A 23,922-nucleotide genomic window follows, 5' to 3' on the forward strand; every position below is an offset into this window, starting at 1 on the left:
AAAGCATTCAGTTTCTTACAAGAAGACTTTTAATAAAAAATAGAAGTAAATAGAAAAGAAGAAATCCCCCCTGTAAAATCAGGATGGTAGATATCTTACAGGGTAATTAGATTCAAAAACATAGAGAACCCCTCTAGGCAAAACCTTAAGTTACAAAAAAGACACACAGACAGAAATAGTCATTCTATTCAGCACAATTCTTTTCTCAGCCATTTAAAGAAATCATAATCTAACACATACCTAGCTAGATTACTTACTAAAGTTCTAAGACTCCATTCCTGGTCTATCCCCAGCAAAAGCAGCATATAGAGAGACACACAGACCCTTTGTTTCTCTCCCTCCTCCCAGCTTTTGAAAGCATCTTGTCTCCTCATTGGTCATTTTGGTCAGGTGCCAGCGAGGTTACCTTTAGCTTCTTAACCCTTTACAGGTGAGAGGATTTTTCCTTTGGCCAGGAGGGATTTTAAAGGGGTTTACCCTTCCCTTTACATTTATGACAACTGCATTAAGATAAAACATCAGCTGCAGTCTCACTTTGCTGGGTGTAATTTCTCATCTTTTTTTCTGTAGAAAATTACATGGAGTGAAAAAATATTTAGGAGAATTATTAATTTGCATTAAATGTTTCTGTATAGTTACAGGACATTATACTAGTACTTGTGTGGCAAGGGTAGATTAGAGAGAGTGACAGTTCTACTGTGTCGTGTCCTTTAAAAAAAATGTAAAGGATCAGATTGTGCCCCAAAACCCCACGTAAGAGAGGTCTTACCCCTAACCACATACACATTTCATTGCACAGGAGGTACCATCTGATGTCTCTGTGGTATTATTCCTCCCCCTCTCTAAACCCAGCAGAGGACTCTGTACACAGATCCAGACAGGGAAGACATATCCTCCTTCTAGACCCCAGAGAAGCTGCATCCAAGAGTTATTACAGCCCCAGTTTAAAAATACAAAAAAAAACCAAAAACACCACTTTATCACATACCTAGCTGCCACCCCCGAGGCAGCTATAATCTGGGTGGAGTGCTTGGGAGAGAGACTCCAAAATCATGAAACTTATAAACTTATACACAATTTTTAAATAAATCCTGTTGCCTAGTGTTGCCAACTTACATAATTTAACTGTGAATTGTGTGATTTTAAGTCCTTGCTAAAACAACTTGCAGCCCTGCCCAGGAGAAAATCTTCGGATTGGTTGTGTTCTAAACTTCACTGCCTCCTGGGGAAGGGCAGCCAAATCAACGCTGCTCTAGGAAAAAGACAGAGTGCTTTCCCTTCCTCTCAGAATTTTTGAGTAGCAGGAGAGAGAGCAGCAGATCCTATTTTCACAAGAGGGGAAGAGTGAGCAGAAAGAGCCCAGCAATTCTTTCCTCTCTGTTCCTTCTGTGGTTCTGTACCTTCTTCTCTTGTGCAAATGGGTCAGTCTGTTGTCTTCACCCCTTCTCCTTTCTGATGCAGCAATGCCAGGCCTAGTAAGGGGTGGAGGCTGTGGGTGAAGAACTTCTGGAGTTGCAGGAGAGATGTGCTGAGGGCCAAGGGACAAACCTGGACGGGGGGGCTGCATTGTTTGTTGCTAGACTGGAGGATGCGCAGATGTGGGGCTAAGAAAGACAAAGTAGTTAGAATTTTGGAGTCTGAGAAGAAGCTGTGTGTCAATAGCACATTATATAGAAATCTCTGCAATTTGATCTCAGTGGGGTCTTCCAGTGAACTCCTGCAGCAGGGGCCAAAACCACCTTGCTCTATGATTTGGGAGATTGGACAACACTATAATTGTCACACATACTGGAGTGAGGAGGGGGAATTTAAAAATAATAAACCACCTAATTTTCTGGGGTATGACTCATGATTTTTTTAGGTTGGCAATATTGCTTCTAGTTTTTGAGCCTTTAGGGTTCATATTTTCAAGCTTTTCTCCTTAACCATAGGCTAGACACTTTTTTTGTAATGAAAGCTGAGATTTTCATGTAATTGCCTTACTCCAGAAGTTGGGGTTTTTAGAAAAAAAGTGAGAAGCACGATAAAAACTTGAGTTGGCATATACTGAGTTGGCATATTGGAAGGGGCTCTTACACATACAAGGCATACCCTCCCCTGCTCGTATAATGTCCCTTCCACAGTTTAAGGTGGGATGGGAAAATCTGGGTCAAAATATGTTAAATTTAGAATCAAAATGGATTGCCAGCTAAGAAAGGACACACATTGTATCCTTCCCTCATCCACTCCCATAACCTGATTGAAAATCCATCTTAAAAGGGTAATCCACTGATGTCTGCATTAGCTTCTTCACATCTTTGCTCTAGACTGTCAACACCTTTCACCTTCTTTAGGAACTAAAGAAGATATAGAACTCTTAAAGGTTAAGTTTTGCATATTTTGCAACCTCAACAGATTTTCAAAGTTTTTATAATATCAGATTCACAATTTCTTTTGCTGGTTATGTATAAGTGTCATTTGACATAACATTAGCCATGGGCTGTTATCTCCAGATGAAGCCAACCTATGGGGTAAGTGAAGAAAACTATTTCAACTTTGTGATTCAGTTAATCAGGTCACACAACTAAGCAACTTCAGTTAACCTGGAAACTTTTCTTCAAACATACTGTTGCTCAGAAGCATTTAGCATACAGTATATAAGGAGGTTGGAAGAAAGCAGTAATTCTTTAAAGGACCTTCTCTCTGTGGCTCAAATAAGTAATCTTCAGATGCAGTTACAACAGTGGCTGCCAAAAGAGGGACAGAGCCTATCTGCAGTCTGTGACTAGAACTGGTGAAGACTATTGGGTAAAACAAACATTTAGGCAAATTAGAAGCCAAATGTTTATTTGCATTCTGCATAGTTCCTGGAGAAATTGGCTTTTAGCATGTTTCTTTGCCAAGTGGAGTCAGTTGCTTCCTTGTTTATGGTTAGGATAAGTGTGATTGTTTAAACAACTAGATATACCAGTCCATTCCTGTCCTCTGTGCAAGCATGTGCACCACTGGGTACAGCATGTGATTAAAAACACAGGTGAGGAAATTTTTGTAATAACACTTTGTTAATATAAGAGTAAATGGGAAATGACAAACACGAAAGATGAAAGAAGCTACAAGATATTTGAAGATAAAAATGTTCTAAGGATATAGTTCAACTTTTTCTGTTAAACAACTGTAAATATTTAAATACTAAAATGTTACAATACATACAAATAACGCCTTCCCATCTCCACTGAGGTTCAGCCATTTCCTTGATATTGATAAACCATCCCTTTCAGTGTTAACTTCTGCTCCTGAATCCTAAGGACAGCAAGAGACTAACTTATTTTTCCCCCTTTAGAGTATACCAGTCACAATTTAAAACCATCCCAAAGAAGCATAGCACCCCACCTCACAAACACACAGATTAAATATTTCTGAATTACTGCCCAGGTCTTTAACATAACCCTCCAAAGGGCACAGCGCACATTATGGACTAATGTCCTGCAAAACTGAATTTTGTGACCCAGAGCAGTTTTGCATAATAAAAGTGCAACAACTATTTGAAACTGTTTTCCCCTATAAATGAGGCACTGCCTCCAGAGCACACTTTGTGGCCTAGGATGGCTCTGCAACACCCTGCCTCAGTTTCCCTCATTCTCAGGGCTCCTCAAAGACTCCACCTAGTCAATATTATCTTAAAACATTCTGGAGGAGGTTCAATTTATTTAGGCCACACATTAGTACTCCACAGTTCAAATAGTTCTCTCTCCTTTAATCAGAATGCAGCCCTTCTTACCAGACCTAGGTTCAGTTCAGCATCTCTCTCCCTCTGAATGAGGACCCCCATCACCTCAGTCCTCTTTCCTGGAGCTGGATTGTAACCCAAACAGTGTCACCCTCTGGTTACCTAGGGTACTCAGCCCTCACTTCTGGAGTTGGGTTAAAATCCAAAACACTCCTTTGACTCCCTACAGAAGCCAGTCTTGCCCCTTGCAGCACTCACCTACAGCTGTTTCCTCAGGCCAGCTGCAGCTTCCCATGCTCTGTCCTGCCTAGCAATCCCAGCCCTACCAATCTACAGTGTTGCATACTTCACCCAAGCTCTTCATATTCCCTCTCTGGGATCCCTAAGCCTGAGCTGAATTAGTCAGGTGACCTCCTTCATTACTCATCTTCTCTGTCACAGTCTGCCTAACGGCCAGCAACTGTGCATTGCTTTGTCTCTGAGGGCTATGAACACTGTATTGCCAGCCATTACAAGTTACCACACAGCTCTTTCTAAGCAAGCACATTTATTTTTAAAATAAAAGCACTACAGATAAACCGTATAAAACCAATAAAAGTTCCCATATGCTCAAAGCTTACCAGGATCATCCCTCAGTCTTACAGGGCCCTAGTAGACCTTTCTATGACAAAAGCCCTTTCTTTGTCTGTTGATCTTTGGAAAATCCACTTTGAATCAGTGTACGCAGACCTACCCAGGTACCTCTCTGGAGGTGTTTACAACTTGAGTGATTCACATTAACCACTCTCCACTAGTCTTAGTTCCTGGAGGAGCTGTTACAAGCCTTCCCCACCTTGGAGTTGCACACAATCCCTGGCCCATAGCATTATATAACACTTTCATAAACTTAATACAATATGCTGCCCCAAAGATACTGCATGTGGTTGTCATATTTGTCACATTCCTCACTCAGGGAAATGAGCTAAGTTTGTCACAGATACATAAGTTTGTCCATCTCTACTTTATGAGCCCAGCCACCATATGACACTCCCACTCGCTCAAATTAAAAACAATTAAACTTTTTAAAACAACAATTCTTTTATATGCATTTTTGTCAGGCTCAGAACCTTGCAAAGCTGTACAAATCCACACAGCTATACCACGATGAATCATACAGGTGTTCACACATATGGTGAGGTTTTTTGCCATTTTTTTAAATAAAAATAAAAGATTGTAAGTCAGAATGCTCTTTTAAGAGAAACTCTAAGAGGAAGTCGATGGGCTTAACCCTTTCCTCTTCTTTCTATCTATCTGCTTATCTATTGCCATTGTGTCTTACTGTCCAAAAAAGAAAAGTCTCTTTCTTTATATTTTGTCAGCTTTATTCATGAAACTTGGTATCATTTTACTGCAATAAAAATAAGAAAGTGTCTTTGTGTTTCTTAAAGTACACAGAGATTTGGTTTTACATTTGCTTTCAAAATAGCATCTTGATGAAGTCCAGCACCATAGTGGGATGCTTATAAATGTATTCTTGCATCTTGAGTTGCCGAACATGTAAACTGGATTATGCTTATTCCCCTGCTTTGTTCTTCTTTTTATTTGTCTCTGTCTACTGTAGAGTGCTAGTTTGATAACTCGTCATAAACCTTTGCACATTAAAATCTGATTCTCGTTTTTCCAGAAAGAGTGTTTTCTTTTTACTTGCATTTAAAATTAGAACACAAAAATCTTTATAACATATGGTGCATTTAGACTAAAATTTTCAAACTTGAGTGTCTAAAATTAAACACATTTAAGTTCCTAAGTGAATAGCCTTATTTAATGAGGTGCTGAGCAACTGTCAAATCAGAGTTGTCCATGCTCAGCAGCTCTGAGAATCAGGCCACTTATTTACATGTCTAAAGAAGGATTGTGTTGACTAATTTGTCATCTAGGTTTGCAAATGATCATACAGTATTAGTTCTATACTTCTGCTATCTATGATGAAATTTAAACATAGGGCCATGTTCTTAATTTCCTTCCATTAATTTGCCTGAATTTGTATACTTGGGAGTTTTGTATTTTGCAGGTGACTTGCCTTACATTAATGAAAATCTGTCTCTGCCATCTCTGATGTGTGGGTCCCAGCGAGCACGTCTACTTGCACAAGGACTAGTATCGAGAAAGTCCACAGAACCAAGCCCCAACATAAACATATGTCCTACTGAGAAAATACCAGCTCAGCTCAAAGAAATCTTACACAATTCTCCCATGCTCACCAGACTCTGGTAATAAAAAAGTCCCTGCTCAGAAAAGCATTTTCATTCTTTCCATAGGATACAGAGAGAGGCATCTCTGACCATTTGGGTCTCAGTAGGCTAATCAACCTGATAGCAAATAGGTATTGGGTGAAGAACACGCTATGGTAGAGCTATATGCTCACAATAACTTGCCATTCACAAGAGATGAGCAGATGGATTCTGTACTAGCTGAATCTTTCCAAGCCCTTTTCAAAGGTAGCCCCAAGAAGAGTGCATTGCAGTAACCTAACCTAGAGCTTACAGTTGCATGAATCAATGTGGTGAGGTACATATGGAAAAGCACCAGTCAGCTTCCATGCTAATTACAGTGAAAAAAAGCACTACAGTAGAAACCACAGATGTTACTTGAGAGTACATGTGCACAAATAGATCCAAAATGACACCAAGACAGAAAACCTTATTAGCAAATGTCATAGAAGGAACTCCACGAAAAGGTACACTCAGGCCTATTCAAGGTTTCAAACATCATGTTAGTCCTCCCCGAGCCCCCCAAAGGCTGGCTTAAAAGTAATAAGGTTTTTTTAAATTTTATTTTGGGTTCTTTTTATTTGCCTTCTGTCATTATAATGTCTAGAGTTTATGTTTTCAAGTTTTTCCCTGCAACATGAAGGCTAGAAAAGTACTTGTTTTTAATGAAAACTGAGATTCTCAGGTAATAACCTAATTCCAGAAGCTAAAGCTCGAAGAAAAGCACAAAATATTGTGTGGCTCAATAAAATTGTGAGAGTCGGAAACAGGAACACCCACAGTTCCTAGCCATTTCCTTTGTATTCTTCCCATTATTACCAGCTCTGCTTCCTCGCTATCTGGATTAAGCACAAATTGGTTTATTTTACTTATTTACTCATCTCCTTCAGAGACCATCAGATGTAATGAAAAGTCAAATTGTGTGTCATAGTGGAGACACCGTCTAAAACATCTTTATCTGCTGTACATGCACATTAAACAGGAAGAGTGATAAGGAGGATGCTGATGCAAACTATATGTGAAGGCGCTCAGTGAGAACTACAGTCTGGCTGGGGACACCGATTACCCAAAGCTGCAGTCTGATTGGCTGGTTGGGACCTTTTGATGATATCATGATTGTGCACCAATTCAAAATGGTGCACAGTTAGGACGACTTCACTCAAGCAAAAACTATACCCCTAAACCCATTATATATAATGAGCAAAAGCAAAATAAATCCATTGCTGTTTAACTATTTTGAAAAAATATCCATAGAAATTTTAGTGTCAAAGGCAGTTACACTTGTAACTCTCTCTCTCCCAGTTTTTAACAACCTGTCCCTCTCTGCCTTTCCTCACAGACATTTTCTCCCCTAGCCCACTGCTTTTAGAAACTGAAGTGCCATGGAATCCCTAACAATTCAGTACAAATGCTGTTGGGGCTTGGGAGAGGTGGAATTACAACATTTACAGTTAAAACTAAGGGTGTTCAATGGCATTTTTGGTTCCTGGGGACTAAACAGGAGGTGGTCTTTACAAACACCAAAAGTGAATTTAATAAAACAAGAAGATATTTTCACAGTGAAAGTATGGAAGAAGCTTGAGGACAGGAACAATCAAAAATATTCTTGATATTCTAAACTACCATTTGTCACTTGTAAATGAGAAAATGTCACCTGTGAGGATGGCGATAACAGGAGGAAGTGCCAAGCTGCAATTCATGGCTTCTTCAACCATTTTTTAACTAGCTAGTGGAAAAGCTAACCTGGGAGATTTTGACACAATCTTTCACAAGAGGCTAGAAAGCAAACTAAGCAGTAATGGAGTGAGCGGTGAAGTATTGTCATGGATCAAAAATTGGTTAAGAGACAAGAAGAGTAGGAATAAATTATTATTCTTTATTATGGCAATGCTTACCGGTAAGGTGCCATAAGGCTCCATACTAGGACCAGTGTTTGATATGTTTATTAAAACGATGAGCACTGGTTTAATGCTGTTTCACTATAGAGCTGATTCTCCTCTAGTTTAAATCAGTGTAATTGAGGAGTAATTTCACTCAATTCAATAGAATAACAGAACAAATAAAACTGGGTGTGAAAGGAAAAATGAGGCTATAAGGGTCTTTGGATTCACCTAAATATTCTAGCAATATAAAATTTAATATAACAAAAATATTAAATTAGATTTCCACATATGACAAACTAGATTATAAAACATTCAGCCCTTTAGGCTAACGCCTGAACAATCAGATGAGCTTTTTGCTAATTTTATTATCATTTGTTCATTAACCTTTACAATATATGCACAATGATATATATGAACTGAGAATAGAGGTACTCTTGCAAATTAGGAGGAAGATTGTGTTGTCAGTAAATTTTAACATTCTGGATCTGCAGTGCTAAATGTCAACATCTAATCAAGCCTAATCTATTATTGATTTTCTTTTTTATTTTCAAAATATCCATCTGTGGCACCAGTTTCAATCATCATATATTTCTTGAGGCACATCTCCCAAGTATAAAATACATGATCTATCAGACTGTAGTTATTAAAAATAATTCCCCAATTTACTCTGATATGATGGAAAACCAATAACACTAAAGCTTCAGGACATTATTTAAAAAGAAAAATACTTACTACAAAATTAGGAAGGAAAATGATAAATAATGAAGTGTACAGATTAAATATTACAGGAACTTGTGATGTGCAATGGCAACAAAATGGATGCTATATTATTTAAGGACTAGAACTGAGGAAGGAAAAGGGAAGTGAATGACATGCATTGTTATCCTAATTAATACATGGAAGTCTTGGTACATACTGGTTAAAAAAGGACTCCTGAATTCTATTCTCAACTCTGCCACTGAATCACTATGTGATCTTAGTCAAATCACAATCACTCTGTGCCTTGATTTATTTATCTGTAAAATTGATATATTTTCCTATATTAATGTTTGTATAGAGATTGTGTTCAGATGAAAGATACTCTATAAATGCTAAACTAGTATATGTACATACAATCTAGTTACTAAAGTTATTATAATTATATTATAGGTAGGGCTGATAGCGCAGCCTATAGTTAAAATTACCAGATACTTTCCATTACAACACTCTGTTTACAGTCGCTTATAACTTTGAAAAACAAGAGAGGAGCAGTTCTGGGCCCACATGTCTTCACTCCACTGCACCTACAGGCCTGTTTCAGCTGGAGGAGGAGCTTAAAAGAGACCCAGACAATTCAGAATGAGGACAATTGTTCTGAACTATGGAAATAGTACAATTAGGTAATGATGTGGATTCCAGTGCATGTCGGGATATGTGGGAATTAAAATGGCATATAAAGAGGCAAAAATGCTTTAAAAAACGAGGAGGTTGATATAAAGATTCCTCTGAGCACATAGGACTTCAAAAATTTGGTTAAGAGAGAACTTAAGATAGAATGGCAAGAAGTATGCAACCTGGCAGCTACTGAAGACTCTAGAGAAACAACTATCCTTCCTCTGGGTCTAAGGAACCCTTTGTTCTAACTTCCTGTGGATCATCTGTGGGACTTTTGACCATGCCCTGGGCTGGGAAAAGTAAGTTACAGGAAGTTGCCCAGGGAGGCAGCCCCAAAGCATTCTGTGAGTGTTTGCTACTGCTGTCTCTAGTAGGGCCCTGGGTCAGAGCCAGCTGGAGAGGGAGGGCCTGGGCTCTCTTGCCAAACACCCTCTTGTGAAGGGAGAACAAACCCCTTCTTCCACCCTGGAGATAAGGGGAATAGAGACATTGTAAGTCCTGAGACAAAGGTGCACAACCCTCTGGAGTAGGGCTGAAGACCCTTTCTTTTGTGGGGACATTAGACTACATACATACATTTTGTTAGATTGTTACCCTGGCTGGAGGGCCGAGTTGCTACCCACCGAAAGGGGGATTGCCACAGCTTCAGAGTAACTGAGGGCGGGGGATGCCAGAGACGGGGGAAGAGCTGGCATTCAGTGACCTAGCAGCTGGGAAGCACCACTGGCAAGCCCAGCCTCGTCGCATCATCTAAATATCTCCACGTTGTGCATTGCTGTGGTACCTGAGTGTTTTACAACTTCTTATCTCCTTGTTAATCCAGTAAGGCTAGAAAATGTGTTGTTTTTTGAGATTTTACATTTCTGTTTGGGTCCAGACACACTTGGAACATGACTGACAACACAGCTCCACATGAACACTGCTGGTCCCAAAGGGTAGTTAGTGTGGAAGAGCCAACCCTCTGCAACTGTCCCTAGCTCTACAAATTTGCCATAGATTCTCTGACACCACTGGGTTGGACTCTATGGAGAGACAAATACTGCCCCTCTTGACCACATGATAGGTTGGAAACACTTTTTTCCTAAAAAGAAAAGGAGTACTTGTGTCACCTTAGAGACTAACCAATTTATTTGAGCATAAGCTTTCTCCAGAGTATGCATCCGATGAAGTGAGCTGTAGCTCACGAAAGCTTATGCTCAAATAAATTGGTTAGTCTCTAAGGTGACACAAGTACTCCTTTTCTTTTTGTGAATACAGACTAACACGGCTGTTACTCTGAAACTTTTTTCCTAGTATCCTTAGCCCTTCAGGCTCTTTTGTGGGAAGGCACGATCTAAACTTCAATTCTTAGTTAAATAAGTTACATAATTTTTAGTTAAATAAACGACACACTTCTGGATTTATAAGCACACATATTGTTTAGTGACAATCTATCCAATCTGTGTTAGGATTTATTGTATGTTCTTTTAGAAAATGGAAAACAATAGCAAGTTGAGAATTTTGTAGTTAGCTATTAGCATTTTGATGTGATTTTTTTAACATTAATATATTATAATATTTTACAGTTGTGTGTTTTCTCTTTCATTCTATTGTTTCCATTTTTGTACATAGAAGTAGCCAGAAGCCTACGACTATGAATTATAAAAGCAGCTTCACTGTAACCAGAGGGTCCCAGCTAAAGCAAATAACTCATGACATGCACCAGTGATGGTATATGCTATAGGTGACTTTCCCCCTTTTGTTCTAGGTGTAGAAACCATTAAATAGATGGCAATTGTAAGGGTTCCTGGTAAATACATCTTTTAATATGTCCTCATTTCATGTGTGTGCTTTGATGTAGTGTTTTGTTACTGATTGCCCTTTATGTTCCTCAAGAGGTGATTTCATGCCACACTACAAAATGCCATAAAGTCCACAACCTCCAAAAATAAGGAAGCAACACAAATTACTAAATGTCTAGTTCTATTATCTATCTATTCCCATGGAGATATTTCAGCCTAAAATACTGTGTTCTACACTGGGTTGAAAGTCTTTCTTAAGGGCTATATTATTGGGTCATTTAGACTCAGCCTCATAGTAAGAAATATGGAGCTTCACTGCCCTGTGGAGAGCTCCCACATGCACAAAGGCTGTTAATCTGCTCCAAATACCTTGTGTGAGGAGTTGGTCAGTTGGCAGGAGAAGATAGAATTACGTCTGTTCTGTAACACCTCCATTGCTCTCTTAAAACCTGTGCACCCTGAGAGGACTAGAACGGAAGTAATCCCTACACTCACACGAGCACTGGGACTGCAGTTTTGCTTGGCCCTTATGGAGGGCCTGAGGTTGGGTGGGGAAAGTCCTTATGCCCTTTCAATGTATACCTGTACAGTGGGCCCTGTACAATCAGATTCTTAGTTAGGAAATACCCTTGGGGATGTGAAAAAGTGAATACATGTCTTACCTGTACCAGGTTTTTTCTCTTGTATACAGAAAATAATTTGAAGACATTGGAAATAAACATTACATTAATCAGTTTTATCAAATTTATTGAAAAGATGGAATAGAGGCGTGTTCATTTGAAGAATGGGCATGTTAAATCTGGGCATAAAGCAAAGAAGTAGCTTGGTCGACAACTTAAGACAAGTAGATGATAATTAAGCCTTCACCAAAACTCAAGTTTTTTTTATTGGCCTTAACAAAATTAATATTTTTTTAAAAGAAAACCTACACAAATCAGAGTACCCAGACAAGGAAATGCAGGATTTTGTCTTGTTAGAAATTATTTTGAAAACTATGCGGTGTAATTTAAGTGATTCTTTTAGCTAATAGTTGGGGCAAGGATGTTAACTGAGAAGGAGGGATTTCATAATTATATAGCTTTTTGTGAAAAAATGTAAATATTCCTTGGCAAACACCTAAAAAATGTAATGAAATGCTCCGGATAATTTTATCTACTATTTTTCTGTCACTTTATCAAAAGTTGGTTTCCAGAGAAAGCGTACAAAAACAGTATATGTCAGCTGAATTTTCCTGCACAAGGGCCTGATCCTACACCCATGTGTAGGGGAGGAATTTTACTCACACAAATTGTATTGGACTACTCACTATCAAGTGATGGTAAAGCTAATGTAAACAGGCACCTTTCTCAAACTGCTTTACAAAAATCACAGCCCATACATGATCTAGAGCCAAAGCTCACTATTTCTAGGGTTTGGCTTTAACAACAAAGGAATCAATATGGTAACATTCAGGTCCAAACTTCTCCTTCGGCTTTGCTGCCCCAGAGCTGCCTTCTTCGGGATTGCTGATTCCGCACCCTAGGTTCTCTCCCTCAGAGACCCATTCCCACCTAGTTATATCCAGTGGCATCAATGAGTCCACAGAACTCATGTAACCCTTTCCCAACAAGATCAACAGCTGCTAAGAGAGAAAATCTTGCCACTTGTCACTTTATTCTTGTCAAGGTTCCTCCCCCACTCTGAACTCTAGGGTACAGATGTGGGGACCTGCATGAAAAAAACCCCTAAGCTTATCTTTACCAGCTTAGGTCAAAACTTCCCCAAGGTACAAAATATTACACCCGTTATCCTTGGAATGGCCGCTACCACCACCAAACTAATACTGGTTACTGGGGAAGAGCTGTTTGGACGCGTCTTTCCCCCCAAAATACTTCCCAAAACCTTGCACCCCACTTCCTGGACAAGGTTTGGTAAAAAGCCTCACCAATTTGCCTAGGTGACTACAGACCCAGACCCTTGGATCTTAAGAACAATGAACAATCCTCCCAACACTTGCACCCCCCCTTTCCTGGGAAATGTTGGATAAAAAGCCTCACCAATTTGAATAGGTGACCACAGACCCAAACCCTTGGATCTGAGAACAATGAAAAAGCATTCAGTGTTTTACAAGAAGACTTTTAATAAAAAATAGCAGTAAATAGAAATAAAGAAATCCCCCCTGTAAAATCAGGATGGTAGATATCTTACAGGGTAATTAGATTCAAAAACATAGAGAACCCCTCTAGGCAAAACCTTAAGTTACAAAAAAGATATACAGACAGAAATAGTTATTCTATTCAGCACAATGCTTTTCTCAGCCATTTAAAGGAATCATAATCTAACACATACCTAGCTAGATTACTTACTAAAAGTTCTAAGACTCCATTCCTGGTCTGTCTCTGGCAAGAGCAGCATACAGACAGACACAGACCCTCTGTTCCTCTCCCTCCTCCCAGCTTTTGAAAGTATCTTGTCTCCTCATTGGTCATTTTGGTCAGGTGCCAGCGAGGTTACCTTTAGCTTCTTAACCCTTTACAGGTGAGAGGAGCTTTCCCCTGGCCAGGAGGGATTTCAAAGGGGTTTACCCTTCCCTTTATATTTATGACAATTCTAATAACATTCCTTGTTCTGTGTGGGAAGAAAGGACAGAGTATTCTCTCTCAAGCTACCAATGCCTGTTTCATTCCAGAGTTTTAATCTGGATCCTTTCCCAGCCCCTAATGCTGCGAGTGAAGTTGCTCACAGACATAAGTGTCTCCAAGATTGAATCCTTTGAGAGGCCAGAGATATCCAATCTTCACCACAATAGTTTTCCTTAGTTTTGGAGCCATTAGGATTATAAAAGCAAACAAAGAGCAGGAATAAAACTGGGAAAAGAGTCATACAGTAATGTCACTTGCAGATCATATTCTAATACTAAATTTAACAATCAGTGTATCATTATACGTACATACAAAAATATGTACTGGATTTGACCAACTCTCTAGAAATAAAGTGGGATGATACGAAATCAGGGATGTTAAAAAATAAAATCGCAAAACTGAAGCTAGCAGAGAGGTAAAAAATTAAGCTGACGATTAAGCTTAACAGAGAATTAAAATAAATGATGAAGGAGAATTGGAGGAAATTATAGCAAAAAGAATTGCAGAGATTGGAACTTCTTAAACTTAATATATGTTCTACAAGTATCATAACCATAATGACAACATTACAGTTTGATTACATATTATGAACACTGCTGCTGTTCAAGGCATTCAAACATTGCCAGCCTCTAGTCCTGGTCTTCACCTCCAAGCTCTACTTTCTCAGTCCTACCTTGCAATCCACCAGACCTGGTTTTTGTCCCCTCTGCATTTGAATCAGATGGCTTCCTACTCCACACTGCCTAGGTGCTGGCAGGCAGTGCCAGGTTTACAATGGGTCCAGTGGCTCCATAGAGCCAGGCCCATGCTCAGAAGGGGCCACAGCCTACTCCGCCTGCACTGCGCCCCAAGACCCCCACCAACCACTTGCTCTTCTCAGCCTGCCCGCCAGCTGGTCGAGGGCTCCTCTCCACCCCCTGGCCCCACCCCCTGCTCCTCTCAGCCCCCTGATCAAACCCCAGTGCAGTCTCTGCTACCCACCACCCGTGAGGTCCCACCTGTCTCCCCAGAGCTGAGCTGCCTGGGACTGGCACAGTGCAGAGGACTTGGCTGGGCCCCTCCACGCAAGTGTGTCTTAAGGGACCCCAGCCGGGGCAGGTCTTGGCCTGGCTGATTGTGCCACTCCCGAGGGGCTGGAGAAATTCCCGGCCCTAGGACCAGCCCTGGCTGCGCTGCTGGCTCAGCCCGGCAGACACAGTCGCCTCCCAGCCAGGCCGGTGAGAACAGCCGGGAGGCAGGGCTTGGGGGCGTGGGTCTGGGGGGAGTCTGGGAGCGGTGCTGGGCTGTGAAGGCGCAGGGAAGATCCGTGTGTGTTGGGGCACTAGGGAGTGGGGGATCTGTGTGGGGGTTCTGTGGGGCGTGTTGGGCAGTTGTGGTGGGGTTGCGGGCAGGGGTGGTGTTGTGCAAGGCACTGTGGATTTGTGGGTGGGTCTGGGGGGGCGCTGGGAATAGTGGGTCTGAGGGGCCTCTGGCCATAGGGAGTAGGAGGTGTTGGGAAGTGGGGCTGTGTGGCGTGGCATGGGCCTAACCCCAAAGGCCACTGTGGGTCTGGCAACTGCTGGTTTGTAATGCCCTCACATTGGGTGGGGCGGTGCTTCCCCTGCCACGCCATGGCCCATTGCCTCTGGCTGGCCCCTCTGTCTGTGGACTGACCTCCCCACGCCATGATCAGTTGCCTCCATGGGGGCCCACAAATATATTTGGCGCCGGGCCCCCAAAAGGTTAATCTGGCCCTGCTGGCAGGGGGTCCCTGAGAAAACAGGAGAGATTGGCTCCCTGCTCAGTTCTGGTACCGAGCCTGGAACAGCCATTTTTATAGGGAAAGTCTGACTTTGTCCTATAGTCCTCAGCAGGAGGGAACATGCTCAGCTGGTCTGTGGAGATGATATATATGCAGTCTGGTCACGTGTACAAGCTGTGAGGGGGTATAGCATGTTCAGTTGATCTGTGGGCACATGCATAGTCTGGTCAGCACTAGGAGGTACGAGATGAAGGAACATGCTCAGTATGTGTGGGGATGACACATGCGCAATTAAATCAACACTAGGAGCCACCAGAGGCTTGAGCATGCTCAATTAGGGTGGAATCTTTCGGGTTTTAGCTGCTAAGCGCTGGCAAGTCTACAATGAACCTGTGTGAAATGCAATTTTTCAACTTGTTCCAAAGCATGGGGATGCTACAGCTTTCCAAAGAAAAGGTGGTTTTTAATGTTACAAAAATATTGCCAACATATTTTTTCATAGCCTCATTTTTGGAGACATATGAACCAATTTGACTGAAATTTTCCAAATAAATTCAGTCTGAGACATTCACCCACATGGTAAATATTAGCTCAAACATTTAAAGTTTGGAAAAGTTTTATAAAAAACTCAAAACTGGATCTTAAACTGGGAAGTGTTGGGCAACCTTAATAGGCAGTGCCTATATTATATTTAATATTCTATATTATATTATTTTTCCATATTATGGAAACAAAATGTTTCTATGGCTTCAAATAAAAAATATTCAGAATTTGTGTTTTGTGGGAAATTTTAGCTTTTTTGTTCTGATTCAGAACCCAAATAAATTTTGAAGTGTCAGAATTTCTCACAGAAAGGAAATTCCATTTTTGACCCGTTCTAATTTGTATACCAAAAAAATTTGTGAATTTTCCAGCTGTTGTGCAAATCAGCTGCACTTTAAGATACATATGGATGATATTTAGTACTCAGATGCTGCTCAGAGTTTGAAGGGGCTTAAAATGTAGTAGAGCCAGTTGAATAGTGGAAAAATATTTACAGAAAACTACCAAGTGGCAGAAAAATTATGAATTACTGAGCTAATGCTATTTGACTGCTTATAGAGCTGACTGAATAGTGAACAAAATTAGTCATTAATAACTGTTCTGTGAAAACAATGCCAACAGTTATAATGAATATTTTCAAATTATTCAACCAGCTCTATATTCTGTAGACTGTTGGAATGTAGTCCAAATGCATAGACTTGAGACAACAAATGCTAGAGATGCTTAGACATCATACATCACAGACATATGTTGAGAGTGTTGAACAATGACATGAGCAAAACACTCAAAAGTTGCTAGAACTACAAACAAAAAAGACTTCAGGTCAGACTGCACTCTCAGATATATAAACAGGCCTCAGGCAGAAGACACTTGTGAAATGGGCACTTGAGTTGAAGCAGAATTTGCCAGTGAATTGTACTCAGCTATATATACACACCTTAGAAGTAATGTCTGAATTAAATGGAATCTCACAGGAATAACGGAACAGAATCTCTAATGCCTACCAATGATGAACAGAGTTATTCTTAGACAAGAATGGTGCATCCACAAATGAATTTGTTGAAAATTTGGTAACAAAATCATAATTGGAATGAAGGACATCGATGGAAAAGAGAAGAAGGTTGGATTACCTTGCTACCAGGCACTAAAAGTTTCATAGTACGCTTAGGTTTGTTTCACAACGCCTATTTTCCATAAAACCATGTTGACTGACATTATATCCCTATCCTTTAATTCTTTATTAATTAAGTCCAGTATGAACATTTCCATTATTTTCCCTAGGATTGATGTCAGGCTGACGGGTTGACAGTAACCTGGGTGATCCTGCTTGCCCTTTTTGAATATTGACACAACATTAACACTCTTTCTGTCTTCTGGAATTTCCCTGATATTGCAAGATTTATTAAAAATTGACATAAGCAGGCCAGAGATTCTCTAGGACAACTCTTTTAGGATTCTTGGATGCAAGTTATCAAGGCTTCTTGATTTGAAAATGTCTGTCCCTGGGAGATGATGTTTAACATCCTCCTTGGTTATTAATGAACTAGAAAGTGCTTTATCATCCTCATGTGATACAATTATATCATCCTACTTTTTCATTCCACTCCATTGATTAAATTAATCTTTATACAGCATAATCAAGTCTGAAAGAGTTACTTCATGATGATCTGAAGGTGTCAGAAATTAAAGTACACTAGGTTCACTTTCACTACTGCCAAATAGAGATGAACTGAAAGTGCTCACTCAGCATTTAGAACCAATATTTTATGAAGGGTTCTCTTCAAATCTGTTTATTGTAGATATTCTTGACTACTAGATATACAAAGTTGCATGTATATCTGCTACTGAGAAGGTTCCAATGCTGTCATTAGCACTCAAGATTATTATATGGCTCTAGGACACTCTGGAACAGTTTAAGCTCTATAAAAATTATTAATAGCTTGAGGCAGAAATAATATTGTTCTCATTATTCATTCTATGGTCTTTTAAAGGGAAGCTGTACACTTCTCCCAGACTGGTACACTTACTTTTTTTCATTTTCCCTCATATTTTCCATAGTGACTTTAATGTTAACAAAAGGTAGAGAGGGACAATCCAGAATGACAAACCCCACATTGACAACAGGCAGCACAACTTTCCTCATACTGTCTCAAGTCCTGACCTGGAGGTAACCCTTGTAATAGCAAGCAAGTATTTCAATTTCTATACCCATTGACTCCATACGCTCATTATTCCTGTTTGTGGTTCCGGCATGTGCAATTATGACAGGGTTGTATATGAGATACGTATTTATCCATTAGGAAATGGATTTTTTTTTTTAAAAATCACCCAGCTTCCTTCAGCTGATAATGATTTTGGGTGACTGCTAATCTGTCTCAGATTTCAAGTACTGACCTATAGCTGAAAAGCTCCATTATCTGTACTTTGAGCCATGCTATTCAATTTTACTGGGGGGCGGGCAGGAGAAAGGGAAATCAATCTTATTAAAATTTGACATCATTTTGATACTGCATACTTGTGCTATGTGGACAAAGAATACAGTTTCTTTTTAAAAATAGCATGAAACAGACCAAGCTTGTACATTTCACAAACTGGAGAAATGGATTGATACATGATATCAAAAAAGATAACTTGCTCTTAAAGTTCACAGACATGCATGAAACATGCTATAAAATTCTGCAATCCCTGTCATTTTCTTTTGGAAATCTAAACTTTTAGTGACAGAAAGTAGTAAATATAACTTAATAGAGGTGAAGCCCAGGAATTGTTGGATAGTGTCTTCTTCCAACATAAGATGTTTTTAAAATATCTGGGATTGTTGAATGATCTGTTATGACCCACATCTTATAGACATAAATATATTTCTGATAAAGTGACTTGTAGTTAGGATGCTATTTTCTGTATCTTCAAGCATAATTAAGAAGTCTGCTCTGAGTTTGACAGCCAAACAACTAAGCAGCAACACACGATAAAATCTAGCCCCATTTATGCAGCTAGCTAATGGTTAGATATCGGTGGCTGATGAATGTGAGTCTGGACAAACATCCCACCCAAGATCCACCCAGTGAGGTCTATGTTGCAAGAATGCCTGTTTCAGGTTGATTTCTGATTCATTGCTTGTGCACAGAAATGTGTGGACAATTATCTCATCTGTCCACAGATCTTTTTAACAGTAGAAACTAGCTCTTAGGATGGTTGCAATTTATTTTTGAACTCACCATTCCATTAAGATAAATGAGTGAGTTCACTCCTCTGTCAATACTATTGTTTCAGTCTGTCTTGCCCAGATAGAACAAGACACTGTGCATTGATTTACTGAGTGAAGGGTAAGAACCTAAGAGTCTAGGAACTATATTAAAAAATTTAAAGTTTTATTTTTTTAAAGGAAAAGAACCCTTACCTATTCTGAATCTATGGATTTACTTAGTCCTTTAATAGTATACTCCAGTTTTTGACATGACACTGAAAAACATCATTTCAGAGGATTAACTGCAAACACTGCATTAAAGGCTCTTTTTGTTGCCATGGTGGGATACAAAAATGAAATAAATTACTCTATTTTTCTCTTTAAAGAATATTCCTTTGTGATTCTTCCAGACTTTTGATATTGTTGACCTATGTCTTCACCATTTGCAAATATGTATTGAAAGATAAGAGGTCAAAGACATCAAATCTTAAAACCAAACTCAAAACTCAATGGAACTTAATGAGCCTATTTTTAACTATGATTTACCCAACTCCATTTTCAAAATTAATATTCTGAAATGTTGCCATATGAAAACTTGAGTATAGAAATGTCTTATTTTTTCTTTAGTGCACTACAGCAGATTTCAAAAATTACTTATAGGTTCTTAACATCTTAACACATTAATAGATATTAATCTTAACATCTTAACACATTAATAAATATTAATCTAATTTGAACTATTTCCTACAAAAATCTTTATCCTTAGTCCAAGTAATCAGGCTTTAAATTTTTCAAAGTGACTACATACTTTGCTTTATTAACTATATATATGCCTGGATAGGCCTTATAATGTAGTAGACTTTAGTATGCACTAGCAAGAAGGTGAAGTAAAAGACAAACAATATTGTGCTGCCATGGAAGATTTGTGTTTTCCATGCAAAAGAGGATATGTACTCAATGGTTTTTGTAAGGTTATAAATTGTAAAAATCATAATCCCTGAGCTTTTAAAAAATGTATTATAGAAAAGTTAAAGGGTCATTATCAACTTAATTGCTAATAATTTTAAAAACATGTATTAAGTAATTTCAGATACTATACCTGCCCCTCATTCCTCATGCAAATTTTTGCATTTTTATTATAATACTTTCCCATGTCTAAAAATGTTATTCTCTTCTATTCTTGTGATAAAAATCCATTAAAAATGTATTGTACTGAGGAAAAATTAAATTGATTATATACAAAGTGCTGTCAAATCCATGATTTTTTTTTTAAAAAATCCTTTCCTCTAATCTTTTCCTACTTCTTAGGTATTCCTTATAATGATAATGGTTAAAAATATTTCAGATAAATAACATTTAAGATGTGTCCCTTTAAACTGCCCTTCAACTATTTGATTTTACGCCTACACTAAAATTATATCACATGAAGTTGAGTCATGCCAAAATATCCCAAACAGTTAAGGATTAAATATATCACACATGTCCTCCAATATTTTGGCAGAAAAAAACGTACATTAACAATGCAGTTAAGGAAATGCTCTGTTCTACTCAGATGTTGGATGGCATGCAATATAGTATGTTTCACCTTCAGCTATGTTTGTTTCCTTTTAATTTCTTTGAAAAAAATCTTAATGTTCCTTGAATACACAGTATATTTTCTACGGATCTTTTTAAATAGAGTGATTACTGTGTAGAGTCACTTTTGGTACAGAGACTACATTTTAGCATGGACTACGCAGTAGCCAAGGGGGTAAAATATATTGTGTCAAGTAATACATAACTGGCATGTACCTGCAATAACAAATTAAAAGAGCATTTTGGGCAGCCAAGAATTGCCACACGTGCAAAATAAAAACGTCATCTTGAGATCTTTATATGATTTCTCAATAAAGGGAGCAGTCATCTCATTTTAGATGCTGTGAGCTTCCAAAATTATTTTTGAGTGTGCTTTTTGAGTTAAATAAGAGGAAAGCACATCTTATAATTCAAATTTTAAATAAAAATATGCTACCATTCCGTGCTAACTTTCAGCCTAGACCAAGTTCTACTGTACAGTTATGTACCTATGAAAACAGACATTGATATAGAAAGCCCATTACGATCTTAATTACATCAGGACTAAGATCCCTTTCTACAGTACATGCTCTAATATTGCTATCATAGGGCAAAAAAGTCCCTTTAATATCACACCAATTTCATTCAGGATGGTACACTTTTCTACTCATTGTATGTTCAGGTTCAGTCTTACCCCTTTTGAAATCCAGGAAAGGTGGGGGTTTTTGTGGACTTCGGTAGGTATATGATTGGTCCCTTACTGCAAAAGAAAATAGTTCTAATATTCAACCTCCTCCACACACACCCCCACCTCTCTCACACGCACACTATAGGCTTCCTTCCCAGAAATACTAAGTTTTAAAGAGTCATCTACTTGCCTTTGAGGGAGTTACCTGCCAAATCATTCATAGAGAACAAATGAAAAAGACAGGTATTTGTGTTTCCTATTATCTGTACCAGAAACAATCAACCCACCCAAGAGAAATCCCTACAGAGAAGACACTGGTTGTATTTTACAGAAATGGGCAAAATATTTAATCTATTTGCTGCCTGTACCCATGGATCTCACTTGAACTTAAAGGAAGAGCTGAGGTCTTCAAGAGTTTCATTGAGGTTTTTAATCAGTGCCACATTTCCTGCTCACTGAGAGTATTTCCCTTGAGAGCACTGGACCAGCCACTGTCGGTGGGGCTGCGGAATCCCCCTGAACTTGTTCCTCTTCTTGGTGCTTTAGCATTGAAACATTGCCCATCAGGCCCCTAAGTGGGGCAGCCAATTCGCCCTCTCAGAAGAGGGCGAGCAAAGTACCCCCAGCCCTGCAGGATAAGCATATTGCTACCGTCATTGCCATGGCTACTGCCAGCTCCCAAGCACCCGACTGCCAGAGCCAGGTGCCTAGAGGTAAGCAAAGTTGATCTGAGCAAAGCCACACAGAGTGATGCCTTCCCATCCCGCCACGCCGCTCTTTACCTTGGTTGCTGGAGACTTGGCTGCAGCCCGCCGGGCACGCCGTCAGCAAAGGGAAGAACAGGCCAAATTTCCAGAGCAAACTTCTCGCTTCACCACCCCCCATGGCTAATGCCGGCGCCCCCTGGTCCTTGCCCCGGGAAGGCGGGGCGGGCTTCAGGTCCTCTTCCTCCTCCAGGCCAGCGGGAAACGCTGCTGCCCCCAACGCCGGAGGGCAGGGTCCAGTCGGCCAGGTGCCTCCGATAGAGCTGCCGCCAGGTGCTGCAGAGGCTGGAGTAATGGCATCCACTGGTGGGGTCCCGGGGCGGGAGGTCAGGAGGCGGCGGCCGAGGGAGGGGTAGCCACAGCGGCCAGAGGGCTGGAGCTGCCGTCCTGGCGGGGCGGGAGGAGGGGGTCACTGGAGCGCAGCCGCTGGCGGGAGCCGGGCCAGCTCCGGGAACTTTGCCTCGGGGCGTGTGGGAGCTCGCTGCCCTCCCGCCCGGGCTGCCGCCGCCCGCCCCGTCAGCCCCGCAGCCGCTTCGGCACCGGCCCCCACAGCGGCGGCAGCCTCCTGCTGGGGAGCATCCCCATCCCGCCTCCGCACCGCCTGGCCCCCCCACCAGAGCCGACGCGGTTCAGCCTCCTCCCCCCCCCCCCCCCCCCGCAGCCCCCAGCCAGGAGGGAGCTCGCTGCCGGCCGAGCCCCCCCGCCCCGGGCCGAGGCGGGAGGCCGCTGAAGACAGCTGGACAGCTCCCCGAGCCGCCTCGCAGCGCGGCAAAACTTGCCGCGCGGCGGAGCCCCGGCGCCTGGCCCCCGGGCGGTCTCTTGCTCGCTCGCTCTGTGGCGGGGCGCGGGCAGCAATCCGGCGGCGCTCGGTGCGGCGGCGGTGGCGGCGGCGGCGGCGGCTCTCTCCCGGGCTGCCTTGCCTTCAGGTCGGCTGCAGCCTCGGGTCCCCTCTGCCGCCTCTGGGGCGATCACCCCTCATTAGCGCCCGCGGGATGGCTCCGAGCTGGCGCCGGACGTGCAGAGCCGGGGGGTCTCCCCGGGCAGGCGGACATTGCAAGCAGCGGGCACTGCTCGCTGCAGAAATCCCCCCTCCTCCCCCCGAAAAAGAAGCGGATCGCAATAACGCGGCGGGTCCCTAAATGTGGGCACAATGTGGCAGGTGGAGTGGGGAGGGGGGGAGGTGCAAAGCAAGAAAGAGCTCGGACTCTCGCTGGCCCCTCCTCAGCGGCTCTCCTGAGAAGAGGTGATCCTGGGTGCCTGCGTGTGCGTGCGTGTGCAGCAAGCGGCGAAGAGCTTTCCGAGCCTGGAAGCTGCTCGCAGCCCGCAGGTCATATGCAGCCTGTTCAGCACTAGAGGGGGTTAGTTGACAAGACAAAAATCCCTCCACTTTGCTGGGGGACGGGGGACTGAGCATTAACATATTTTAAGAGGAGAGATGCGCTTATACTAAACTTAAGTCATTTTTAAAGGCGTACTAGTCAACCTTGCAGCGTATTGTGCAATGTGGTTGTTCTTTTTAACTGTCTCGCTCTTTTCTTAAAGAATTTGTTTTCCTTAGAACAAGTTGTTCCCATTTTCGTCAGAATAATATAAGGGCCAAAGAACGAATGGGAAGACAGAGAGTGTGCGCATATATATCTGGGAGAGCAGGAATAATTTTACATGAGGGTATTTTTACTAATGAATATGGAACAAAAGAAAAGGAACCTGTTGCCCAGCTGGACAACAATTTATCAACTATGATGTTATCAAGCATTTTAGGAAACCTACGCTTACTATTTACTAGATATAATGCCTTTTAAAGGAAAAAGTCACTCAGTTCACACAATAC

General features: G+C 41.1%; 1 protein-coding gene across 5 annotated transcripts in view; it reads right to left on the minus strand.

The window, feature by feature from the left end:
• The window catches only part of EPHA6 (EPH receptor A6), an 861,217-nt gene extending 838,547 nt beyond the window's left edge, over positions 1–22,670 (minus strand). For 4 of the 5 annotated variants that reach the window (XM_048870007.2, XM_048869981.2, XM_048869987.2 and 1 more), the window contains exon 1: positions 22,110–22,670. Coding sequence is in view for 3 of the 5 variants with exons in the window: in XM_048869981.2 (XP_048725938.1) it covers positions 22,110–22,212 (103 nt within the window). In the remaining 2 variants the exon portion in view is untranslated. The remainder of the gene's footprint in view (positions 1–22,109) is intronic. The other variant, XM_048869997.2, reaches the window with a different exon arrangement.
• Positions 22,671–23,922: the final 1,252 nt, after the last annotated feature.

This window comes from Caretta caretta, chromosome 1 (assembly GCF_965140235.1).
Source record: "Caretta caretta isolate rCarCar2 chromosome 1, rCarCar1.hap1, whole genome shotgun sequence".
NCBI lineage: Eukaryota > Metazoa > Chordata > Testudines > Cheloniidae > Caretta > Caretta caretta.